At 32.1% G+C, this 27,647-nt stretch overlaps 1 protein-coding gene and 1 long non-coding RNA gene across 3 annotated transcripts; one reads left to right on the top strand and one right to left on the bottom strand.

Annotated features, from left to right (window-relative positions):
* Positions 1-6,394, top strand: LOC148613309 (uncharacterized). The gene is made up of 3 exons (XR_015923343.1): positions 1-259; positions 5,397-5,542; positions 6,254-6,394. It is a non-coding gene; the product is annotated as an uncharacterized LOC148613309 (long non-coding RNA).
* LOC148613308 (uncharacterized) lies at positions 5,354-23,129 on the bottom strand. Of its 2 annotated transcripts, XM_088586642.1 has the most exons (13): positions 23,028-23,129; positions 22,305-22,368; positions 20,637-20,753; positions 19,874-19,996; positions 16,954-17,079; positions 16,370-16,534; positions 15,114-15,239; positions 12,578-12,703; positions 9,632-9,757; positions 8,323-8,457; positions 7,842-7,967; positions 6,311-6,436; positions 5,354-5,476 (listed from the first exon to the last, which is right to left on the bottom strand). In XM_088586642.1, the coding sequence occupies exons 2-13, from the start codon at positions 22,360-22,362 to the stop codon at positions 5,457-5,459; spliced, it is 1,374 nt and encodes a 457-aa protein (XP_088442768.1). In that variant the 5' UTR covers positions 22,363-22,368; positions 23,028-23,129; the 3' UTR covers positions 5,354-5,456. The 2 variants fall into 2 exon arrangements, with proteins under 2 accessions (XP_088442768.1, XP_088442767.1); XM_088586641.1 differs by lacking the exon at positions 5,354-5,476 and having other exon boundaries at positions 5,979-6,436.
* Positions 23,130-27,647: the final 4,518 nt, after the last annotated feature.

The following is a 27,647-nucleotide window of genomic DNA, read 5'->3' as shown; positions in this document are numbered from 1 at the left end:
CAATCGACCAACTAGTCCCATATAACATTTCCTGCAGAATCGTGAACTGATATTTGAAATTTAATGGAAAAAATAGGCAATGTTGGGGCGATCCTCTTTCCAGTAAACGTCGCAATAATTACTTAATACTTGACACTGTGCCTTGTGATCCAGATATTTTTAGTGAGGAGATTCTGATTAACGCATTTATGATTTTCGTACTTGAGACACAGAACAACAATGTGTAAATGGCGCAGATAAAGACGAAGCTTCTGCAAAGGTAAAACAAATTTTAATTCAATCAGACAAATACAAAAAAGTGTGTCTTTGTTTTAAGCATGCACCTTTATAAATCACAAGAAAAGAACAACTGCTATATCATGACTTATTTGTTTGACCTGGTAGAGTGTCAATAAGAAAGTCGTTTATGAAATGAAATTATTTATAGTCATTTGTTTGTGCAACGTTACTACACATTTGATGCCTTCTTTCAATTGATAAATGAGTATGACAGCTTAGTGCATGCAATATTATGTCTTATGTATACTTAAAACAGATGTCATTTTTAAGTGTTCCATGAAACATGATATAACAAACACCAAGCTTACATGTTCATTACATTTGTAGAAATTTCTTGAGTGTTCGACTGAGTGAGTTTCTCGTCATCGCGATTAAAAATATGTAGGTATACATTTGTGCTAATCAAGTATAACTACAATTGTTTGTATATATTTCTGGATGTCCTTTTTTAAAGTGAGGCAAATATCTAGATATATTTGAACAATTGATATTGACTTCTGATAATTTCTGCTAATTTAAACGCTTTTTATCGTGAGTGTTTACAGATGACGTTCAGCCGTGCAATATGACAAAAACTGGGTTACATTATTAACATAGAAACCATGAAATGTAACAGTTTCCATTCTCGGTTAAAATATCGCCTGTTTGAAACCTTTAATAGAAACCGCTTTGTTTTAAAGATCAATTTGCAATCCGATCAACATAAGAAATTTCCTGCACACTTAAACATGTTTGTTGAGCCTTTATTTTGTTTCTCATCTTATCAATGATTTGAATTATACGTTATATTTTATCGCTTGAGGTAAAACAATGCGACGATATGGCCAGCCTGTTATAAAAAAAATGATGAAATAAAATTCGTTTGATCTATTTCGATTTAAATGGGATTAGGTTTTTCATATTTTTAATAGACGCAGCCAGTGGTTACCCAAAACGTTGGTCATGTGTTTATCACATGTTTTACCGTAGGTGTAGTCTTTAGTAGAGTTCGAGTTGCTCATTTACTTTTCTTTTGGTTAGTTTTTGTACCTTGGTTCCCTTGATCACTCTTTCTATATTCGACTTTAGTTTAAGCCCATTGAATAATTCTTTTCCCATGACGTTCTATTACCAAGGCAGAGTTGTCTATCTATTTATTTGATATGCATTTCTTATTCTATCACAATACGTACGATTGATATGTTCAATAAAAAATATTTATAGTTCCTTATGAACAATTCCATTTTTGGGGGTAAGTGTTGTTTTTGACAAAATACTGAAAATAGTACGTTTCAATTTCTGTGTTGACAAAATGCAATTTCTCGTGAATTAAAAAAAACCCGATTATTTGAAAGGAACGACTACCTTTAGATTGAAGTCATCTCTACAGAAAATTTATGGTCATCATGAACTCGTGGATCGTTACAATGTATCCATCTGCACCATGAAAACTGATTGTCAAACGTATTAAAGTTTTCCTTTTCTCTTTCGCCTAGTCTTGACTTGACTTTTATGAGCAACTCGGCGGGCGGGCGTTTCTAGAAAACCAGAGGAAGCTTACCCTACCGATGCACCTGGTCCATGCTCCCAGTTTTTAGTGGAGTAGCACGTTTACTTTTGTTAGTTTGTATGTATTATTTTAGTTACTTTGTGTTCTTTGTTGTGTTTGTCTTTCTTGTCTGGTCTTTGTTCCTGTATTATATATTTTTATATCCGCTAGAACCTTGGTAGCATTCCGCAGTTTCATTTAATTTTGCAATTTTGGCTAGGGATGACAAACTTAATATTGAAAATTGATGGTTGCTATGGTGATTATAAATAAAAATATTTTATTTGTTGTTTTTTCCCTGAAAATCAACAAGAGCAAGTTATGTTTCATTTATTTTCATTGTTGTAAGGAACTATTATCTATCGCTGCCTGTCCAATATGTAAAAAAGAAAGTAAGTGAAATTTGTACCCTGTACAAATTGGTGAGAGGAATTGGAAGTGAAAAACTTAAAATCTAACCGGCGATACCAAAGAGAAGTGTGATTATTTAAAAATCGTATTGTCCAAAGCAAGAAAATCACAATAAAACGGTCGTATTTTTTTTGCGGGAAATCTGTCATTTTGAAGTGTGTTTATCAGTTTTTATACATTTCTGTAATAAATGGGTAATATTGATTACGTATATTTTGTAAACATCTGGGCGTCATACTGTAGACTGTTGAGGCCAACCCAAATTGAAAAAAGATATGATTCGATTTGTATTTCATCATCGAAACTAGCGAATATTTTTTTCAAGACTGAAAATTGGTTCTCAATCGCATTTACGAAGTATATGCAAATGAAACTGCCATGATTCTGGTTTTCAGCTCCTGAAAATGAAGGTACAAACCGGATATTGATGCTTTTTCTGGCCATAAGTAAGCAGAACCAAATTGATAATACAACCATTAACGCTCCCGAAGAAACTAGTCATATTGGATCCAATATTAATCACTTCTTTATATCAAATTATGATTTTATTTAACCCTTGCTTGCGTAAGACAATGAGATAAAATTAGCCTGCCTGTGGTAAAACAATGATAAAATGGAGCCTTCGTAATTTATTTCTTGATTGTTCATATCCCATAAACTGACCAGCGATTAAAAAACACAATCATTAAATATTTCAGGTCATAGTTTTTTCCTATACAACTTCATATCAACTTTACAGAGAAACCTTGCATATTAGTTTACGTGGAGGTCTTTTTGGTACTAAAATAGCAATAAAACTAGAGAAAGGGCTACCCCCGCACTCCATTTTAACACATCTATCGCATAATATTTAGCTCTCAAAATTAATTTATGAGAAGATTGTTGTGTTTGAGAGACACATTTTAGAACCCCACATGTATTTTCTGACATATATCAAAAACAATTTATACTGGCAAGCTTTAATTCTGCAGATTGGAAACAATTTTATGATCAGAGAAAAAAGTTAATAATGTTTACAGGAACACTAAATCTAATAATGATCCACTCTTGTGTGTAGCATCTTATAATTATTTATAAGCTTCATGATTATTCAAAATTATTAACTACCTATCTTAAATACTGTAGGAGGACTTATCCTGAATAGACATGTACCATATTTCCTCAAAATGGTGACAACGTCAATATATGAATTTATGTGCGGTATGCGGAATGAATTTGAAAGATTGCGCATTATTTTTAATGGGGATTTTGTGTAAGTTGGATAACTATTGCCGTTAACCGGTTTGTAGGTTAGTATATAAGTTAATTGCACGGGTATTTAGTCATGGAGGACTGGGCAGTGACAACACAATCGCACGTAATATATATAGGTAGATGTTTATATAAATATATATATATATATTTCATATTCAAGTTCTTTTATTAACATTTAGTACAGCATTTAAATCTGTTGTATTTATTTTGTAGATTATTATGTAACAGAACGTGTTAGAGATTCTGTCAGGCAATGTATCTTGTGTTTTTGATAGACTATTTTCGTAGTTTGGCGGACTGTTAACCAGATTAGATGCATATTGTATTAAGAAAATAAAATTTGAGGTGGTCACTGCGCCATTAAGTATCCAAAGTTGTGTTTGCTTTATTGTATGTAGAGAGTAAAAGCTAATGTTAAGGTGTACATAATTGCATGTGCTCAACTATGTACAAGCATATTCAATATAGATGGAGCTTTTTAGCACATAAATACTTTATCTTTGTTTAAACAAAATGCATTAAAACATAAGTCCAAATATCCATGAAATTGTCAAATATTGATAAAAATCAACATCCTTATAGTATGCACATTTTCAACCCGTACATAACCGTTTTGTAATGGTTCAACTGTAGAGTTACATTTACTCTAATCCCTCAAAATGGACACAAAATGACTAAGTCCAACTATCCATGAAAATGTCATATATTGATAGAAATCAAAAGTCTGATAATATCCACACTTTCAATCCATATATTACAACTTTGTCAACTTTCCTGTCATCTGTGGCAACATCCCTTTAGCACCTGCGTATGGTGTGTTCATATCACAACTCATACGTTACGCCAGAGCTTGCTTAAACTACGCAGACTTTTTGTATCGCGCTAGAACTAATAGGCTTCTAGAACAGGGTTATGTTGCTACAAGATTGAAGTCATCACTCCAGAAGTTTTATGGTCGTCATCATGAACTCGTGGATCGTTATGATTTATCCATTTGCACCATGAAAACTGATTTATTCAACGGGTCATAGTTTTCCTTTCCTCATTTGTCTACCCAACACTTGACTTTTAATGAACAACTCGGCGGGTGTTGCTAGAAAAGCAGAGACGCTTACCCTACTGTTGCACCTGGTCCATAATCCCAGTTTTTAGTGGAGTCCGAGTTACTCATTTGCTTTCGTCACTTTGTATTTATGATTTTAGTTACTTTATGTTTTTTGTTGTGTATGTCTGTTTTCCATGTCTTGTCTTTGTTCCTGGATTGATTCGTTTGATTACCGCTATAACATTGGTTCCCTCGATTGCTCTTAGTCATGCACAATATTAACTTCCTAAACTTTATACTGCAGTTATCCTAAAACTAAACTTTAGGTTCAACTTCCTAACCTAAATACTGTAGGAAGGGCAATCCTGAATAGATACGTACCCTATTTCTTCAAATGGTGACAAAATGACTTAGTCCAACTATCCATGAAATTGTCAAATATTGATAGAAATGGAAACCCTGATAATATACATATCTTCAATCCATATATAATCATACTACAAAGTAACAACTTCGTATCCTAAATACTGTAGAAGTTAAGCGGCATAACTATATATCCTGAACGGGACGAACGAACGCACATGGGATAAACAATATTTCTCCAACTTAACGCTGCGGGGGCATAGAAATGACAAATTTAGAAATACTGATAAGTCGCTAGCCATTTCTACCACGTTTTAATGCGTTTGTGATTTTTTTAAATAATTTGCTGATCTTGTCTCATATTTCACCCTCTTAGTGAATCTTTGAAAAAAAATTGTCTTCTGTTTTTTTGCTTTACTACGAATTTTAACTTATAACTCGAGTTTACTTGTTATGTTAATGCTTCTTGACACGCAAGAGTGAAAGACGCTTTCAAGTTTTTGCATTTTTATTTAGATTATTACAAGGAAAAAAAATATTGGAACAGCAACTATCTACTTGTCGTCAGGAGACCAGTCATATCCCTTGAATTCGAGCTATAACAAAAATGTACAGTCAATTAAATAATATTTTGAAAAGAAATTGTGACATTCAGAATATTCGTAAGTATTTACAATGCTGTTGTATATTACTTATAAAAAAACTCTTTTTTCCTCTTAAGTCCAAACATTTTACTTTCATCAGTATTTATAAATTGCAATGTTCAAAGGGAATTAAGCGACATGAATCAAACAGGAGATAACTCAATTTTTTGTAAAAAAGAATTTGATGTTTGTTTGGGAACTTTAACATGATTTTCAGAGCCATCATTTGCGATATATCAATTTTTTTTTGGAACAACACATTTATTGGGATAAAATTTACCAAGTGCCACCAATACCATAAGCCCTGTCTGCTTTACTTGGACGGTCTAATAAATTAATGAAGAATAATTTTTACAGACACTTTACTTTGAACATAGTTGCATGTAAACAAATCAACAAGGGATCCAAGGGAGAATGACGTAGAATGACGTAGAATGACGTTGGTTGGTAGAATGACGTTAGTCCGTCAGACGTAAATAATAGATATTGATAATGATTAAAGTCGTCTTAAAGCGTATGGTTCTTTCTTTGACGCACTATAAGCTTATGCGTTATTCAGACTTTATTCTTACATGTTACTAAGGTACATATAAATATTTTGCATATTTTTCCACATCTGAAACAAAAGTAAATGGCCCAGATGTTTATCTCAAACAGAGCTTATATAATGTCTATATAATTTACTACATTTTTGTATTAACGACCATCGACTATTTCTTATGTTACCAGACTCATCTGCTCGACAACCAGAGCCATAAACAGCGATGCAAAATGAGTAAAACTTACAGTTGCAAAAGTCTTCATTTTCGTCAGATAGATCATGACACTGTTTCGTTCCATCACATAATTGGAAGCGGTAAATACATTGGATACCATCAGCACATTTGACATGGTTTTCACTACATTGATAGTCTAAATGTAAAACATCCTGATATTTAAAACAAAGTATTAAAGTACTGTGTGAATGTGTTCCGCGCTCAACGCAATTTGCATCTTGTAAGATGCAGTATTTTTATTTTGAATATTCTTTTAGTTGCATTCCAGTGTCCGTTTAAAAATGCTGTATGTCATGTTTTTGTGTACCACAACTTTTACAAATTTGTAAATATCAATCTATATACGGTGTGCGTACCGTGCTGCATGTTGGTAATTATTGTATTACATGTATGTTGTCAACGTCATTTTCACGTCCATCTTGTTGGATAGATTTGAAAATTGGTAATCTGTCAAACGGTTTTTGATGTATTTGTATATTGTTTGAATACTATCCTGCAGATATTATATTATTGTTTTTGTGTACCACACGTTTTGAATATTGGTGTTGTATCGTATGTAAATCAGTTTCAGTTTTATTATTTATGTAGTGTGTGTATTGTATAGAATTAAAACCAAGTATTATGTTATGCGTGTGGATTGCAGGCATGGCGGCTATCGTAAATATGTTCCGTCGCTTGAAAATAAAATATCGGCAATCATTCGTATGTGATGAATGTATGTATCGTTCGATATATATATATGTTTACCGTTGTCGCCACGTATGTATGTAATTACTTGATATTGTCGATAAGAATAATACAATCATACAATGTACATTATGTTAGTAAACATAAGTATCTTATGCCATGCAGTTTGTCTGCTTCACGATAGAAGAACGTTTTCAATTTGTTGATAACCCTTATCAGAAATCAACTTTAATTCGCAACATATTCTTTGAAAAAAAAAAGACGTACTTGAAGAAATGCTGAATTAAAAAAAACAAAGGATGTGACAAATATTTTCTCACTCCTTTATATCTTAAATGATTTCTATATGATTTATGCATCACTAAGATCTTTAAATGTTTATCTTTATAATGGTAGAAGTTGAAATTTTCTGTCCCTCAAAGGTTTATTTGCAGTGTATCTCAATGAAATCATGACTGGCGTAGTCAAGGTGAGTTTGGTCTTATTCCTATAGCATTTGACTTATATTATCAGAAATTTGGAATAGAGACACAATGATATTGTCAATATGGCGAGTTTTATTTTCATGCCATGCCACTGCCTGATTCTTACAGAGATTGATACTTAAATATACGGACTAGAACCTCTACACATTTCTACGTTCTCGTTTGTTCCATCAGAACAGTCTTCTAAATTGATACGTAAGTATAAGGACACGGACCTCTACACATCTCTATGTTCTCTTCCGTTCCATCAGAACAGTCTTCTGGATTGATACTTAAATATAAGGACACGAATCTCTACACATTTCTATGTTCTCTTCCGTTCAATCAGAAAAGTCTACTAGATTGATACTTAAATATAAGAATACGAACCTCTACACATTTCTATGTTCTCGTCCGTTCCATCAGAACAGTCTGCTTCACCGTTACACTTTTCATGATCTTTAAAGCATTGCAGGTTATTGTCACAGCTGTATGTTGCTTTAGGGCATGCCGTGGCTGCAGAAATATATCATTTGTAAATATTAGAAATAATGAAAGTGAGTTTAAACTAAAAATTTATTTACCCTCTGATAAATTATTATATTAATTACTGAATAGATTATACGTAACCGCAAATATTTGCTTCAATTATTTGTTAACAACAGTTGTACATAGAGAATCTCTGATCAAAGTTCACTAATAAATAAAATGCACCCACTCCCCATTCCAGTAATCAAACATAAAATTGATGTCGCTTCAGTTTGAAATGAAATCTAACAATATGATATATAAATATTAAATACTGTATCGACAGAGTTGTTAGTGTACTTCCCACAAACCTGAAGGTATAAAAAGTAAAAAAATAACTAACCTAGACAGAAGGTAACATTGTCATCCGAACCATCAGTACAGGGAAAATCACCCCTTTTCCCGTTACAAAGCTCGTAATAAGGAGTACACTGGATTCCGTTGGCACATTTTATGTAATCATCAACACACTGAAAATCTAAACCGTACTTTGTTTTTCAAATGGAGACATTATCTTTAAGTGCAACCATATAGCTTATAGGTATATTGGTGGGTTTTTGTAGCGCATATCTTTTTCCATTTATGCCAGATTTTTACAAAACGTACACTTAGAGTTCACGGGAAAAAAATATCTCGTCTATTATAATAATCGGTAATTTATGCGAACAATTCATTTAAAGATAACATGTAATATAAACAATAGTCACATTTAAAAGGCAAAAAAGAAAGAAAGAAAGAAAGAAAGAAAGAAAGAAAGAAAATACAATACAATTAAGATACAAATAAAGTGTTCTTGTATTAATTTTCCAAAACAAAAATACAAAAAAAACTTATTTGTGGCCTTTAGGCCTTCGTCTGTGTAAAAAGTAGGAAATTTGCAGAGTGAGAGTAAAATATGCTGTTAGATAACCCATTACTGTTTCGGGCACTTTGAACTTGTTTCGGTGTGTTTTATCTTTCATATTGTTTGGCCTTTATATGTTGGTAAACAAAGTTTGTTTTTTGTTCTCCTTTTGATACCCAATTCATATTAATGCAACTATATTTGTCATCTTCAGCGATGGTGTATGTAAAATCAACAATCTGCTGTGAAGCAGACATTAGGTACGCATATTTCATACTTACACAGTTTGCCCTATTCTTAAAAAGACTCTAATTTAATTCATCTCTTTAAATCTTATAATCAGTTCTATATAGTACTAAAGCATGCTTACATATTTAGAAATGTGAAACGTACAGCTCTTTTACGTGTATTGAATATCTACATTCTCTATGACATGCCCATACCCAAGTGTCACACTACCCATCCATCATAATGTTTTATGCAATGCATCCGTCCCCATATAAATTTAATATCGTCCCACGCGTGACAAATAACAGTTAATATATGCATTTTACAAAATTGATTAATTGTAAAAAATCATTGATTAAAATATTTTAAAATGTTTTACAAAAAAGAAGATAATAATCATGATCAATGTGTGCCTAAGCAACTTATCTATTTCCCTACTCTCATGCCTCAATCCGGATTGCTGCGTACCCCATTTCCTTTTCCTTAAACCCCATTAAATAGGGAGTTTACCATAAAAAAAGTAATGTATTGATTTGCTTCTTGTTCTTAACTTTTTTTTTTAAAGCTTTTAGTTTCTTACCTATACAGTTTTCTGGAAGTGTGTCAGAACCATCATTGCATTGTGGGTAGAGATCGCAGTACAAACTTTTAAATACACACTGTTGCCCATCGTCACATTTCATTTTATTTGGCTGACATGTATAATCTAAAGAAAGTACAAGATAAGTTGATAATGACGTTGCATTACAATTGGTCGAGCCATCGCAACTAAATTCTCATGACCGAGCATGGAAAGGTTACAGCAGCCTAGGCCGAGTTATTGCATCTGAGGCTTTTTTTTTCGGTACCCATGGACAAACGGTGAATGCAGACCGTGTTAAAAAAAGCAAATTTAAAGAAAGTGTTGTAATTTAAAGTTGCGACTTGCTAGAAAATGCAATACATAGAATTCGTACTAATAAAGGCTGACACTTTTGTTCTATTTGCATTTCGGATATATGTCATAGTTAAGAAACAATGACAGCTAAGAGGAAAATCAAGCTCCACGCAGCGGTAGACATTTGTTTTCCCACTTTCTAACCGCTACAGACAGGCCTACCGAAATTCTAGGGCGTAATTCAAAACATACGTCGTTTAACAATCTGATAACGTCGCGTGAAATCATTTTTTCAATATCTCCAAACTTCGATTTTCTGAGAGGGCTGGCTGTGGCATTTAAAGTGAATTTCGAACGTCAGACGCTGTTCGGAGCTTGAGTGCAAATATCACTCGTTTTCATGATTTCGACAAGGATGCAGCAACCAACATGAACTACTAAGACTTTAACACACAACTTTAATTTGATAGCTACACACTTCGTCAGCATCTGACGTAATGAATAAACGTCTCTACTTTATAAATTTCAAAATGTAAGTATCATTCAGTGTTAGAATCAGGCATAGGGAGGCACGTCATACATGTAATTTTCAATTTGGTCGTTTTTGCCTTAAATGTATTCAATTTATCTTGAAAATAACTAAAAAGATATTCATTATTTAGCATCTCTGACGTAGATATTTTTGACTGCTTATACAGGTCCTGAAGCATGTAACGTTTCTAATCCCACGCACACGAAGTACACGAGACTTGAAGGGCACATGAAACACGTTACACGAAGCATGAAACACAAATGATCGTGTTCGCCGGAAGTAATCATCTCTGTTGATAGTATATTTCGGAATTTAATTTAGGGAACGAAACTACTATAATAAATTGACCATGTCTGTTCTGAATCATCGTAATATGGTAATTGCTAACATCGTACATGTATGATAACATTACTGTGTGTTATACTTAAATAAACACATACATGACATAAGTGATATGTAATTTTATAATGCTCATTATGTATGATATAAAATATTGTCCATTTTTATCATGCATGATACATGTGCACTGCGAAAACATTTCTATTGGTCTGAGAGTATGAAAATATTAAAGTTTGATAAAGTTGGGGAAAATATACTCAGTGTTTAAGTAAGAAAGTATTTTGATTGATGCGATACCATATCTATTTCCTCTTTATATATGAAAACGAAAAATTATGTGAAAAAATGTATATTTTTGTTGTATATGTATTATGGAGCACACATTTTACATATTGAAGGAGAATGAAACATTAGAATTTCAAGAAGCTTTGGTAAAAATTACTCAGTTATGAAGTAATTTAGCTATTTTAGCTAATGCGATACCATCTTATTTGTTTGATAAAGTAAATTTGATTTATATATATGAAAGTGTCCATTTTTGTTATACATAGTTCATTGCGAAAGTATTTTATTTTCTTTGGACTGGGAGAATGAAATATATGGAATTATTCATACAACAAACAAACAACGTATAGTTCGTGAAACTTATATCCCCAACCATTTCAGAGGGCCATTTAAAAGGTTTTTTTGCAGTTCCATTACATATAATACATAGATACAGACAAATGTCTGAAACTAATTATTTTCATTTTGTATTAATTCCTGATAACGTATTTTCATTTGAATTTTTGCATTGAAAACGAAATTACAACAGTATTCCGTAAAATTAATTTAACCAAAGGAACTATTTTTATCATCCAATCAGATGAAAGAACCCCTGTACAGAACACTCTGCACGATACACGGAAAAAGAAGCACGAAGTGTACACACGAAAGGCACACACACGCAAATCATCTCACAATGCACGTTACACGATCCCAGGAAACACGCATACAAAGTAAACGCTACACACAATCGAAGCACGCTAAAATGGGAATTTTACACCTTTCAGTAGGTGTATAAGGAAAAGTGCGGAAATAAATATTCCCGCTCTTTTCCCATTTGCATTTCAACTAAATTTTACCTACCGATATCTTTAAACAGCAAGTTTTACAAACACTTTGATTTTTATTTCTGGAGATTATCAGGTAAAAATACTTATATTTTTCGTTGTAATAAGGGATTCAGACCTTTTAAACTATTTTTAGGTGCTTTTAATTGTGTAATATTTTTTTTCACACTGGGCAGATAATAAACGGGGAGGGTTGTTATAACGCCAAAGCACTCTTACCCCACCGAATTTTTGCGCCTGTCCAAAGTCAGGAATTTTCTGGCCTCATTTTGTCTTGTTTCGTTCTCACCGTTAATTCATGTTTATGTTACTTGAGTATATTTCGTTGTCTATGAGCCGCCAGTTGAAGCCTTCGCTCATTGAAGACCAAGGGGTTACCTTTGGCTGACATTGTCATCCTAGTGGGGTTGTTGCCTCTTTGGCATATACACCATACTTATGTTCCTTATATTGAATCATTTGTTTAAGCTTTGCATAACAAAATAGGTTTTTAATTAGAGTTATACAAAAAAAAAAAAGAACATAACTTCATTCATTTAAATAACTGTCTTCCCTTTTTAGCCTTGTTATCATTTATCCAGTTGAAAGTTATCACGAAAATATTATAAAAAAAATACAATTACTTTAAAAAACATAATGTTTAAGGTTAGTTATATTTTTGACTACCTTTGCAAAATGTGCCATCCTCATCTGCTCCGTTTTCACAGTCAATTTCCCCATCACAAAACTGGAAATCAAAAAGACAGTCATTCGAGTCACCACACTTTGAATATCCAGGATTACAAGGTACAGCTTTGGAAAGATGAGAAATATATAGTTTGATTATATAGGTAGTAGTGATTTACCAAATTTCCTTTTGTAATGATATTTGATAAATTCAGTAATTTCACTCTCGGACTTTCTCTCGCCAAAACGTCACAAAAGATCACAACATGCACATCAATACGCCGTTCACAAAATTTGAATTTTTATGTTGAAAATAGTAACAGATAAGGGTGAAAATCTATACAATGAATATGGCGATATTATACTCGCTTTTTATTATGTTAGCGCAAAAATACAAAGACGCTCCAAATGCTGATTTTCATATTGCACACTTGTCGTGCGTTAAAAAAGGTGGATACTGTGTATCGTTGTTTCGTCCCTGCAGAGGAGTATTAGTCATAGAAAAAAAATTAACCGAAGTCAATTGATTAATTGAAAAATTCAAAATTAGAGTTTCATAGATATGTACAAATACAAATTAAGAGTGCCAACACTTAAAATTACATTGATGGTCTTAAATAATTGTTTAACATGTTAAAGTAAGCATCAAATGTGTGACTTTGACATATTAATTTCAATCAAAGTTTTCAAAAATGACATATTTCTGCAGATTGTAAGGATGTGAACAATTTTGATTTCAATAATGGGCCAAAAGTATTGTTAAAAATATTAACAATGGCAATATTTGTATACGGTTGGTGGTTGCGACACTCATATTTAAGTAAAAAAGACATTTCTTTGCAAAGTGTATGTGTGGGAACAATTTGAATATACCTATTAGTCTAAAATTATTGTAAAAAATGTTAAAATTGTCTATATCATTTTTACGTTGATGACTGTGATACATATATTTCAGATCTCATTCTTGAAAATAAGATATTTTGTGCAAATTAAGAGTGCAAAGACTTAAAATATCTTTAATGGTCTTATATTATTGTCTAAAATGTTAAAATTGTCAAAAAAGTATCATGTGTGATGCTTTGACAATTTCAGTCAAATTTCCCAAAAATGACATATTTCTGCAGATTGTATGGGTGCAAACAATTTTAATTTCAAAAATGTTAAAAATATTAAAAACGGCAATTTTATTATCCTTTTCGAGGTTGCGACGAATGACATATTTCACCCAATTGCAAGGGAATCAACATTTTATTATTGTTTTTAAATGGTCTTGCTATTTTTGCTCAATAAATTTAATTTGTCAATTTTAAAATCATACGAGTGTCTCCGACACAACATTATTTCAGTATAAAATTTCATACATGATTTACGTTTAGAAATCGTATGAGCGCGAACATTTTCAGTCAATAACAAATGTACTTCCGGTTAATATTTAAAAAAAAATGTCAATGAATAATGAACTGCGACACCTGTAATAATTAAAAATTACTCTAAACAAGCTTGTTTAAAAATGATTTTGATTGCTGTCATAGAATTATGATATGTACATTGCTGGCGGAAAAAGGCAGAACAATTTGTTTGTTTGATAGACCAATCAAAATCATTCCCTCGCCTCATTCCCATTGCCCTATTCATTTACCCCATTCCCAATGCCACATTACCCATTGCCCCATTCCCCATACCCCATAAACTTGGAAGTTTATCCCTTACGGGTACTGTAGTGCACTGACTTAAAACGAAATTTTATTGGTCATGTTACAGTAAAATAATTGAACTGAAGAAAATTAAATTTTTACTTATTTATTGAAAATAATCATTGTCAAAGAAAAAGTACTAACACTCAAACATCAATATATTTGACTTGATGCAAAATATGAACTGTCTGACCAAATAACACAGCAGCTAAAATAATATTTCAGAAACACTAGAAAAATTGATTACTAATTAAATAAAGAGTTCTTTCATAAACATCAGTGAATTTTGGCCCTCGCAGAGTATCATATTGCGTTTGCACGCTTGTGTATTATGATATATAATCAAACAGATATTCACCAGCATTCAAGCGATAACCCTATAATACTTTTAACTACTAGTTCACTCAATGTTGTAAATATTGTTGTGAAAAATATTTTTAATCAACCGTCATTATATTCATTTCATACAAAAGAAGTTTGTTGGTCATTACCAAATGTATTTTTGAGTATTATAGAAGATCCCATGGAAGTCGTATTTGATATTTCCCAAGTAGTGGTCTCATTAATTTTACAAATTTTGTATCCATATATATGTATTGTTTTTCACGGTATCTAAATATATTTTTTTAAATATGGAAGAGAATTGAGTGATAACTTAGCTAAAAAAAATGACGAACTTGTGGTTATTTGGTTCTTATATGTAGTAATATTATATGCTAACAATGCGAAACGTGATTTCACACAGTTTCGAATAGGTCGTACAGAGGCAGTACAAAATCGTAAGACAAAACAAAAACAAAAAACAAACAAAAAAACCTCTTAAACAAAGAAACAAAATATACTTTTGTAAAACTCTGGATCTTCATCAGAGCCGTCGTTGCAGTCGTCTTCTCCATTCATGAACTTATACCTTCTTATGCACTGCAAATTATCTCTACATTTGAAGAGTTCTGGTGGACATGTGAATTCTGTAAGAAAAAGACAACATTTTTGTCCGATTAATTTACTGTAATACTTTCTTGGATACAATTGTTCATTATGTTTCTGATAAGTCGTTATATATAATATGTATGTTGGGACTGCGTAACGGCATTAACGAGGACGGAAGTTAAAATTGTGAATTGGTCTATTGTACCATTCGCCTAGCTTGAATTCAGGTATATTTATTCATTGTAAAAATACAATGGAAAACCAATATCATCATCACTCGCTTTTGTTGCCATGCCTCCAGTTTATATTTTGGAAAAAAAACTCGATACCTAACAAATATTTATACATGTTATCATTACAAGCTAAAACGAAAATCTCTGATATGCTATACGTTAGAATTAAGTGTTTGCTCTATAACCTTGGTTCCCTTCTTTACTCTTTCACTTAAAGCTGGAAATTCATCACGGATACCAATGCAATATATCCGAGTTACAAATCACCTGTCAATATGTATAATATCTATATAAAAAATATGTCTTGTTTCATCAGAGAAGAAAACAAATCAAATATATAATTTTTAAAAAAAATGTTACCGCTGTATACTTCTTTATAAACTCTAATCAGCAGCATTAGAGCCAAATTCTCCATCTTCGACTGTCTATGGTGTTGATAGAGATATGCTCATATGAATCAACATTAAATGTCAGTTTTTGTAAGAATCAGACAAAATGGAAAAAAAGAAGAATGCATTTCAAACCCCATAGATCTGACGATATATTTGTTACCCAGGTATGCTTATTCTATTAGAAAAGACCAATATCTAATCTCTGCATCATCGGATTTGCTCAGAAATTTTTCAACAGAACATTAAAAAATAAGTTTTTGACAGAGTATTCTGCTCTTAAAATATTCATCTTCAGTGCATTTCAGTGATAATATAACTCAATTAACCAAAGTGATATGGGACATCATGTTTTTCCTTGATTCTTATTTTAGAAATAATCAAATAAAATGTTAAAAGTAGTGTTTTTATACCATGTAAACCCATTTCCTGGTTCTTACAGAGACTGACACCTAAAACATATGTATACAAAGTAAACGACGTAGCTAAATCAAAATTGCAAGAATAAAGATGAAAAAAATAAGCGATAAGAAATAAATTTCCTACCTCTACACAAAGTTTCATTTTCATCAGATCCATCATTGCAAACCAAATGGGAATTGTGAAAAAAATTTCTACAGTGAAAATCGGTACAGCCGTCACACCAATATTCTTTCTGAATACATTCTAAACCATCATTGCATTTCATATATCCCTCAGGGCATTCATAATCTGGAATGAAAATATATTGTAAAAAGATATAAAAAATACGTTCGTATAATGATAATTATTTAAAGGGAATTCAAAAGCACCAAAACCTCCAATAGGAAAGACAGCTACTGTCTTGTAGCTACCCCAATCTAATTATTGAAGTAAGTGTTTATTGTAGACTGCTGTAATTTTCTAACTTTTTAAATCGAAATGCACTGCCTGTATTGAAAGATCAATATTCTTCACGTGTGTTTTCTTAATTATGATTTCATATTTTCATTCCTGCAGTATACATGGTAAAAAAAATCATATGTGTATGAGCAAACTGGGAGTACTGACCAGGTGCACCTGTTGGGCAAGCGTCATTTTATTCCTAAATATTTCTAGGCATTGGGTGAAAAGTTTTGTTTTTTCCTATAACAATGTTATGGAAATAAAACCTTTGCAGAAACTTTGAATTTCATCAGATCCGTCACGACAATGCCTCACACCGTCACAGATGTCATTAACAAATATACACTGAAGTCCGTCTTGACATTTCTGTTTATTGAAACCACAAGTATAATCTGCAATGAGAAAAACATTTAAAAAATTAAGATCTTACAATTCAGTCTGATTTATAACAGGCTATCTGATGTGTTGGTCGTCTTTGCACAAACCAAGATACTTTGTATAACATAGCTTTATATTACGACTGTCATCCATTAATAGTTAAAGCAGAAAGAATTTTTTCATTTTTTGAACAGGTTATACTCAATAATCAGGTTATGGCCAGTTTGCACTTTTTATGAAGCGCTTCCCGGTTTATCAGTGTTGATTGCTGCTAACCAGGTTTATTTCGTATAAAAACAATATATGTTGTGAAGTGGCTCAAATTAAATGTAAAAGGAATAATGAATATGTGTTCAACAGCCCTTCGTCAGGGACGAAAAGTATTTCAAAGAAAACTTACAACTGCCGACCCACACCACAGAGACAAGGTGCCCTTAAAATTGTGAAGAAGAGTCAAGTTCAAGGTGAAAAAGTATAAAAATTGTGATCTGAGGAGTGCATGGAAAAGAGGATGAGAAACACCAGTGACCGTGTTCCTGTTGTCTTGATATATCATCCTAACAATGTTGCAATCCAGAATATCCTGATTTGCAACTTTAAATCAACAGTTTTTAAAGACAAACATATGTCAGTTTTCAACTATTCGCTTCTAATTATTGTCTATAGAAAATGCACCTTGTTACGACTTCTTTGGTGAATGCAACCAGACGCCCCTTGTCATTTACAAAGTCACACGTGACTATAAGTAACGACGTCGTTCGACGTGTTCTTTAATGGGGAAACTGACGAGGTCGTGGGGCCGGTCAAAGTATTTAAGTTAAAAGATGATTTTACTTGTACCTCAGAAAACGTCTTTTACGCTGTGGTTTTCAAACGCTGTAAAATGGCTAACATGGGACCCATAATAGATCCGATGATCGTTTTATAGAAAAAAAAAACAAACTGTCACTAATGGAAAGGATTGTCCAGTAGGTGAACACTTACAATAGGCAAACCACAGAGTCAACTACATGAAAGTAACTGTCCTTTTAGAAACATGTTATGGCAAAATATTTGAAAGATTTTGGAGCAACGTATAATCAGCTTTCTTAAGACTGTACATCCCTTTGGAATGAATGTCAAAACCTGCATTATTTAGTCACTATAACCCAGTTTTCTATTGCTTTTCGTCAGCTCACTTACAACTCTATATTGACGCATCTTCATAATAAACAAAATCAATTATGAAGGGCATCTTGTCTCTGTGGTGTCGGTCGGCAGTTGTCAGTTTTCTTTTCAATACTTTTTGGAAAATTTGGGCCCATATTCCTTATGTTTTAACGTTTTATTTATATTCCATGTGTATGTGTTCCTTTTGAACTATTAAACGTGGCTATTGTGCACTCAATCATTTTTCTTCATTACGTATAACCTGTGCAAAATAATAACTTTCACAATTCGGATACAAATCCTTTTTTTACCTCGTCATTTTCAAATATGGTCTTTCCGGTCACGTCATTACGGGATATTTAAACATCATCGAAAACGATTCTCTTCGTAAGGTCCTTTCTAAAGTACAAAGTTCCATTAATTGGAATGGAATTATAACTTAAACGTTTTTTACGGATGCCGTGGTGGACTACGCAAGAAAATGGATAACAAGAACAGAAATACATTGATCCTCTGTCAGAGTGGATAAAGGCTGTGAGGTATTTAATTTTAAACCCAATGACAGTTTTAGGTAGTTCAATGATACATACATGTCAATGATACATCAGACCCTAATGTAGCAAAAACATTGTCTACTATACAAGACAAATAAAGCCGAAAACAAAACTGATTTGTCTGCCAAACGTATTAATTCAAATGTTTTTTATCAGAGATAGACACAGAAACAAATAGCAGTAATAAGACCGATACTGACCGCACACTTCAAAGAAGAGATAGTGGAAAACCATAAATTTATGCTATCCTTTTTGGTCTCTCTACCAATGACGATGATGGTGATCTATTTACCGGTTCCTGAACTACGCCAGACTCCATACAAACAACTTTACATAGCTGGATTTGCAAACTGTGCTATCAAACCTCTTTCAAAACTTTTAACTTCTAAACTCAAAGCTGTCAAACGATCTTCTGGAAACCCTCAATTCAAGATTATAATCAGAATACAATAGCATTAAAACTTATGATTTTTCAACTCTTTATACTTCCATTCCCCATACTCGGTTACATTTCGAACTCAAAAATATTATACATCGTTGATGCAAATATGTAGTTATTTCTAATTGTTATTTAATGGTAGAATCAGATCATTCTCCAAAAAAAATTATTACATAATTTCCTGTTCGATTTGTTTTCTTTAACTATAAAAACTCCGATAAAGGACCACAATCGTATACTTGCAAATTACTGTACGACCTCACAGAGTACGTCTCCTAAATTCGAATTTTCACAGTTAAACACTATTTTACCATTTACAGCAAATACATTTGTATTGTTATTCTATGTTTCGAAAGGCAAACTGCACCGTATACCTCGTACATTACATTTTATTATCACTAATGTTTCTAGAATAACAGTGGGCCTTTACCCTTCCGGTACATCTGTACTACATTGTATGCTCCTATAGTTTTTGTTGTTGTTGCGAGTGTCTATTTTGTGTGTCTTGGGTTCTGTTCTGATGGAAAACAGCTCAATACCTCATTCCGTAGATTTCAGAAATGACAATACATTGCAATGGAAATGTTTATGACAATAAAACGGCAAAAAAAAATAATAATAGCTTAAAAACAATTTGAGTAAAGTGTGATTTAAAAAAATCCTTACTTTTGCATGTTTCTTGTGCCTCATCAGATCCATCATTGCAATCCGGAATTCCATCACAGTTGGTTATGTACGCACACTGGAGCCCGTCCTTGCATTTGTCTTGATATTCACGACATTGGAAGTCTGATATGATGACCGAACATTAAAAAAGACATTTTAAATATTTTACATTCCATTTAAGAATCAATTATTATGAGTCAGACGCAGCCTTCACGCTTATACAATTTTCTAGCGATTGTTGAGTCACAGCGGCTGTCCATTAAAAAAATAATTCAGGTACCAGACTTAGATACTGTTATTTATTCGTTTTTAATTTGTCTTTAATTGCATATTTCAATTTTTAACCTATTTAAAGGTTAATTTTACTTTGAAATCAAATCTCTGACCTATTTCTGCGGGCTTCTTTGATACTTCTTCCTGTTTGACTTACGGCTAGTAGTAGCCTCGAATGCGACGTTCAGTATTAACCCCCCAAAAACCACACACACACACACACACACACACACACACACACACACACACTTTGAGAAGTCTTTGTAAGGGTCTGCAAAAATTACGAAATATTTGTTTCATGTATATCCAATACTCGCTGACGTGCCTGTTTCTTAGGTTTCAAGCAAGCGGATATGAATAAAGGAAAGCGTTTGAAATGAACTAGATACCATATAAAAACGGGAATATGTGAATCGGAAAACATATGGTAGCAATTGCACTATAACAAACAATCATGTAATGTTAAATGTATATAACAGAATATCCATGCCTTTACACAGTTCTTGCGATTCATCTTCACCATTGTCACACTCTGCTGTTCCATCACACAACCAAAAACTTGGATCTGATTCTTGGAAAACCCAGCAATCATTTCCCGCGAGTACAGCTACGTTTGAGAATAAAGTGTTTTGAAATTAGAAATGATTGTGTTGGTCAAGACTAGTCAACTGTTTTTAGATTGAAGATTGAAGTCATCACTACAAAAGTTTTATGGTCGTTATCATGAACTCGTGGATCGTTATGGTGTATCCATCAGCACCATGATAACTGATTTATTCAACGGGTCAGAGTTTTCCTTCCCTCGTTTGTCTACCCCGCACTTGACTTTTTATGAGCAATTCGGCGGGTGTTTCTAGAAAAGCAGAGGACGATTACCCTACCGGTGCACCTGGTCCATGCTCCCAGTTTTTAGTGGAGTCCGAGTTGCTCATTTACTTTTGTTACTTTGTATGTATGATTTTAGTTACTTTATGTTCTTTGTTGTGTATGTCTGTTTTCCATGTCTGGTCTTTGTCCCTGGATTACATTCTTCTGATTATCGCTATAACCTTGGTTCCCTTGATTACTCTTAGAAAATGTGTAAGCATGTATAAGTTTGCAAATTTAACATTTTTGATAGACAAAATTAAGTGTCAGTTCCTGAAAGAATGAAGCACAGAGTGAAACATGGTATGACAAAACCCACCATTTGAAAGATTAATTTGAGTATTCAATTAAAAAAAAGGATATTTTTATATCATTTTGGTGAATTATAACTTCTTTGTAATGCACTTAACATGAGCATTTCAAGAGCAGAAAAAAAAATCTGTTATCTTTTTTTTCTAAAATTTAATTTAAAAATGTCTGAGCAAATTCACTGAAGCAGAGTTCAAATAATGTTCTGATTAAAAAGAGAAAGCATACTTGAGTGAAATTTTATTGTCAGACTGGTCGGTTTTTAACACTCATTTTTCTAATTTCTTCCATTAAAAAAACTTACACTTAATGTTTAGGCTAACAACACTTATAATTGTAAATTTCAGAAGGCCATATAGTGTATATTGGATGCATATCATATTCAAATCGCAAATAGAGCGCTCTTTTGTATGTGTGTTGAATCTGATCTTATAAATGATTTTTGTTTTTAAAACTTGACCCTAAAAAGACCTCCAATTTTACATTATTTCAACATTTTATAAGACAGTGTTTGTTGAGCTTTACAAACATTTTTTTAAAGTAGCACTCTAGCTAAGAATCATGCAAAATGTGAAACATGGTAAGAAAACCTAAATATTTTTTTAAAATTTTTTTATATTTTATTTAAAATTCATAAGTAAACTGATATTAACATGTGGCTTTTCATATAACTTTTGTTCTTAGGAGATAAAAATTGGATGGAATGCTCTGTAGAATTCAAAATTAAGGGAGATAACTCTGTAAATGGCACTAAAATACAGTAGAAACTATTGGATTTTAAATATGGATTATCTCCTAAGAGCAGACAGATTGGAATGAATAATTAAATACAATAAAATAACAAAAATAAAAGTGTGTAGCTTTTTTTTTTGTTGTGTCACATATTACAGAATTTACATGATTCTCACAAAGATTGCTACTTGAATATTAGAACAGTATTGAAATTCAAAGCAAATTTTCTATATTTATGCCATTTATCTACCTGTAAATGCTAATCCTAGCAACGCGATGGACAATACTACTTTGAGATGTTCCGCCATGTTCACCTTTGAAAAATGAATCTAAATTGATTAGCACAATGCATTCCTTTTTATAAGCACATTCAAATTAAGGTAAAGCGATGAACCAAATTGATGTTTATTCATTTCAATGTTCATTTTCATATCTAACGGCCTAAACTGTTGTGGTAAACATTGTAGAATGAAAGTTATCTATATTTAATTAAAATGGGAAAAATAATGTTTAGCCTGAATGCTATTTCTTTTTCTTTCTTATCATTTATAGTTGTGGACATGTAAATGTAAACAGAAAACCAATAATCCGCAGGAGTTGAATTATGATTATAAGCTCGCTTTTATAGTTGTAAATTAAATACTTAATGAAAACAATAATAATAATACTAAAATAATAATAATAATAATAATAATAATAATAATAATAATTACAAAAGTAATGACCCTTCTGCGTGAGGTACTTGATGAACATGTTCAATTATTAGTATTCAATTACAATAAAAAATATGCTCATTTATGCCTGTTGCATTTCATGCAATGCAGTAAATATAACATAAAAAATCCGTAGCATTTCATTGATACATATATATACATACGAGAGATGCAAAATGTTTTACAAAAATAAAAGAAACAACCCTATACAATGTAACTATATAAATATTATTTCAATACATTTATATAACTATACAAACCTGAACACAGAAAATCTTAACAATCTTTTAACTCTCATTCATTTGTCATTTTATAGTCATGTAATTACATGTAAAATGTCACCCTTCAAACGTGTAAAAAATTCATACCATTATAACTTTAAATTTAAGTATTTTGTAGGAACACTATAATAATGAGGTAAATGAGATATAAATTGGTAACATCAATGTATATTATCATAAATTACTATGTGCATGAGCCGTAAGGAAAATCTAAAATCTACACTATGAATGGTCGATGTATTTGTATTATACAAGTTACAAATTATATGTTACAAAATTTAAAATATATATATATATTTTAAATTTTGTAACATATAATAAATACACATATATATACACACTGTATATATTGTAAGTTATAATATTGAGATATCAGTTATTTTTGTACTGCCATTTTTAATATCATGTATATAATTTTTCTATATATTCAGAATGATTTTGGATGTTTGTAATAAATTGAGTTTGTCCATGCAAATGCATTTATTCAACTCCATGTACCAACGTTAGCAGATGTGAATAAAATCATCATGAATTACACAGTTGGCATTTAAGTAAGATCCCCTTCTGTTCCAATTAATCAAACACTTCGTCACAAAGAAAAGTTCAAAACACCGGATGGGCCACTTTGTAGCATTTTACTCGTTTTGAAGACATTTCCTTGTACTAGATAGGTCATTTGAAAAAATAATTTCCCAATCCCTCTATGATAACTAATTCGGTAAATGCAAATTAATATCAGATGGAGAATAATTCGTTTAAAAAACTTAAAACAAGCTACGCTATTCCGCAATATTTAACCCTTTCTTTTAAAAATTGATACCAAACTTATGTTTATATAATTTCGTAGTACCAGAGTAAAACAATAACTTAGCAATATATACAGTTCTCGTAATGGAATACCTCAACATACAACAAACAGACGGAATTATGAATCTATAGAACGCTCGCAGTTACTGGAAATAGCTCAAAACATACACATGTAAAAGAATAGCAGTAAACATTAACACACCTTTAAAGACGCAATGAAAGGCCAGGACAACACTAAAAAAATCGTCCAACTAAATGTAATATAACGACAACAGGAGACATTATTGACCAGATCTCTTGACTGTGGAAAGTCGCAGCCCTGGGGATTAAACTTGTTTATAAAGGTCTTAACTTTACCCTATAATGTGAGGTAAAAAATAACTTAAACAAAAATCAAACACAATAAAATTCACTCAATGATACACTCTATTCTCTCTCCAAGTAATACTCCAACATATACCGTGTTGACAAAATGATATGCCCATTAAAAGAACGTTCACAGTTTTAGACAAGTTTTATAAGTTTACTCTAAAGACACTTTCGCTTTGTCATTTCATCATTTTAGTTAACGGCACAATAAGAGAGAAGACATTCCACAATACTCCTTCAATTTAAATTTGTTTTAATTTCTCAAGGTTCAAGCCATGGTCACATATTATATACTATGTACTTCGACATTAAAATATAGAAAATTGCCTTCATTATTTATTTTCCCGCATCAGCTAGTTTACATAGGTTTAAGTGGTATATAATTAGTCACGATTTTTGGGTTCATGTTGGTATTTTTATGATTGTTTAGAATTGAAAGCCTGACACTCCCTTTGACGTACAAGTTTGCGTGTACCTTAAATAAACGAATAAACAAGTGCATGTGAATTTATATAGCAAAATAAAACAAAGAAGGAAAGAAATTGGAGACGAGATATGTGTCAACCCTCTAATTGGAAAAACAAAATAATAATAATAATAATAATAATAATAATAATAATAATAATAATAATGAAAATATTTAACAAAAAATTCCAAAAATATGCAGAAAACCATGCAAAATATGTCTATGGCCCTTCAAATGTTTTCATTACCAGGGATCCTGTATTTGACTAACATTTTATGCAAATAAAATATGATAAAAATAAAATTATCTATTAGTTACTAGTGTCATAAAAAAGGAAAGGTATATAAGTGCAATTTATGATTTTATAAAATCCTGTTTTTTTTATGCAGATTAATCTGTTGGAACACATTTTGATTCACCAATGCTGGACCATTGCCATATCAGCTAATCTATTGTGTTAGATTATTTTGGATTCGACATGATTATGGATCGGATATTCGGAGATTTATCTTCAGTTTATAGACTTAAAGGTATTTCATCAATATGTTTTCCACAAATTATTAGACTGAACTAATCGCATATTAAAAGGTTTGTGTACGTTTGCTTCATACTAATTAGAAAATGGTTCATGATTGTGAGGTTCATATAACAATATATGGACCGTTTGGTGGGGAAAACATGTATATGGACCGAAGCTTAGTCTCCAAAAAGTATGTTACCCTTTGAAAACACGTGTCTTTGTCGGCTACGCTTCGAGGTGATAACGATTGTCATGGGGTTACAAATTGCTCTACCTAGCTATATGTTATTATATATTTTCCCTTTTACAAATCTCGTCTTTATGCGGGTGTCTGGTTCATTTCAAACGCTTGCCTTCATTCATATCTGCTTGAATGACAACTCAAGAATCAGGTTAGCCAACTAATACTGGTGATACATAAAGCAAACATATTTTAATTTATGCAGACCCTTACAAAAAAAAATCAAGAATGTTTGTGTGTGAGTATATGTATGTATGTATGTGTGTGTGTGTTCGTTCTGTTTTGATTTTAATATTTGTTGTTTCATTAATGCAATGCAAAACATTTGAACTGTCTATTAATGGTCATTTATCAGACTTCCAATACGGTGAATATCAAGAAAAAATGCAAGGACGGACTCCTGTGTGCGTATATAACCAAATATAATGGAACTCAAAGTTGTAATGATGGGTCTGATGAGGCACCAGAGGCATGCAAAAGACTTTTCTCCTTGTATATACATGTAGTAGTTACTTAAAGACACACTTTGATCAGATTGGGTTTTAAGCTAATGTACATGTAATTGATTAGAATTAATGTTTTACCGTTCTATTACCGTAAACATTTTACATGTCGCAAAAATACGATACATTGTCACTGCCGTTATGCTAAAAGTAAATCTAGGGAAACCGGGCTTTTAGCAGTATTCTAAAAGAAAGATAGTCCAAGAGTAACAAATAAACAAGCAAAATAGACAAACGCAACATAATTTGATTTATTAAAAATAACACGTACAATGAAACAAAAGTAAATAATCAACCCGGATCTCACTATGAGCATAATGCATGGATATGCTCTTCTATTCTAGAAATATTGACTTAGGTAATAATACAATATAACGTACGGGGTAGACGAAAGAGAAAAGATTGTCTTTCGAAACAAAGCCCCGTAGCACTTAAAAAACAATTAATTACTGTAAATGATAAAATAAATTTGAACTGTGAAAAGTTTTCGAGACGTAAGGACATACTCTATATTTCAATTACACGAAAGAAGTCGCTTATCGGATGCTTATTGTTGAAGAAAACAATTTCATGCAAAGTGCTTTAATCCTCAACCAAAAGTGGCAGGGAATATATGTTATAAATAATCTAATTCTCTGCCCACAGAGCAACTGGGTTTTGTGCCCCAGGTGGTGGAATGGGATTAGCCTGGCGTGTTACATGCTGGGGCTGTCAGGCTATAATGTAGAAAACCTGACCGCAAAGGATAGTGGTTCACCGTGTTGGGAAAGAAACCTGCTGTGGTATTCGATATGAGTAGGAATCTTCGCGCTCCGCCACAGAAAGCAAAATTGCCCGACCCTACCCATCCCTCTCTTTTCTCCTTGTGTCCCACTCCTTTTTCCCATTTCATCATCATCATTTCATGTTCATTTTATCATCCATTTCATGTTCATCGCCTAAATATAGCAGAAATATTGCTGCTCGTGCGTTAAACCCCTATAATCAATCAATCAATCATTTTCTCAATGTTAAATCAACTTAAAAATCACATGAGTGGCCAGGGCAAACAAAACGTCAGCAATGAATATTAATAAAAATCAGTCATTGAAATGTATGACTATATTTTTACCATCAACAAATAACGCGACAAAAAAGAAATGTCGAAAATAATTAAGAAATAACCGAGTTTTCAAACAATACTGAAAACTATGAAAATGACGAGGTACAGAAATAATTTGCAGCATAACTGTATTATGATAAAATACGATCATCATTATGTTGCACTGGATATATGTTATAATGCTGGTTTGAAGCACAAAGCGCGTTATAAAAGTGTAAACTTGACCAAACCCGGTCAATGTTCAGCAATTATAAACGTTCCTTATAACTAAAACTTCTAATGGATGACAGTCAAAGTATCAAGCCAGATTATACAAAGTAACTTTGTTTGCTTAAAGAGAACCAACACAACCTGTTATATAAATTTGAAATTTCTTGTTTACTTATTTCAGATTACATTTGTGGTTTTGATAAACAGAAATGCCAAGACGGACTTCAATGTATATATACTAATGACATGTGTAACGTTGTGACGGATTGTCGAGACAGATCTGATGAAATTCAAAGCTACTGTAAAGTTTTAATTTTTTGTAACATTTTACAGGGACAAATAAATCTTTTTACCCATGTCTAAGGAACAAGTTTTTATCTT

The sequence above is a fragment of the Perna viridis genome, chromosome 6 (genome assembly GCF_037379345.1).
Source record: "Perna viridis isolate PV_CMFRI_1.1 ecotype Kerala chromosome 6, ASM3737934v1, whole genome shotgun sequence".
Classification (NCBI taxonomy): Eukaryota; Metazoa; Mollusca; class Bivalvia; order Mytilida; family Mytilidae; genus Perna; species Perna viridis.
The sequence above is the reverse complement of the archived record's forward strand: the minus strand, read 5'-3'. Positions and strand labels throughout refer to the sequence as shown.

Coding starts and splice junctions, on each gene's coding strand:
- LOC148613308 (XM_088586641.1), bottom strand. CDS start 22,362: ATGGCGGAACATCTCAAAGTAGTATTGTCCATCGCGTTGCTAGGATTA. Junction 19,997..20,636: donor ATCGCAAGAACTGTGTAAAG/GCATGGATATTC, acceptor TCATCATATCAG/ACTTCCAATGTCGTGAATAT. Junction 17,080..19,873: donor GGCACAAGAAACATGCAAAA/GTAAGGATTTTT, acceptor TTCTCATTGCAG/ATTATACTTGTGGTTTCAAT.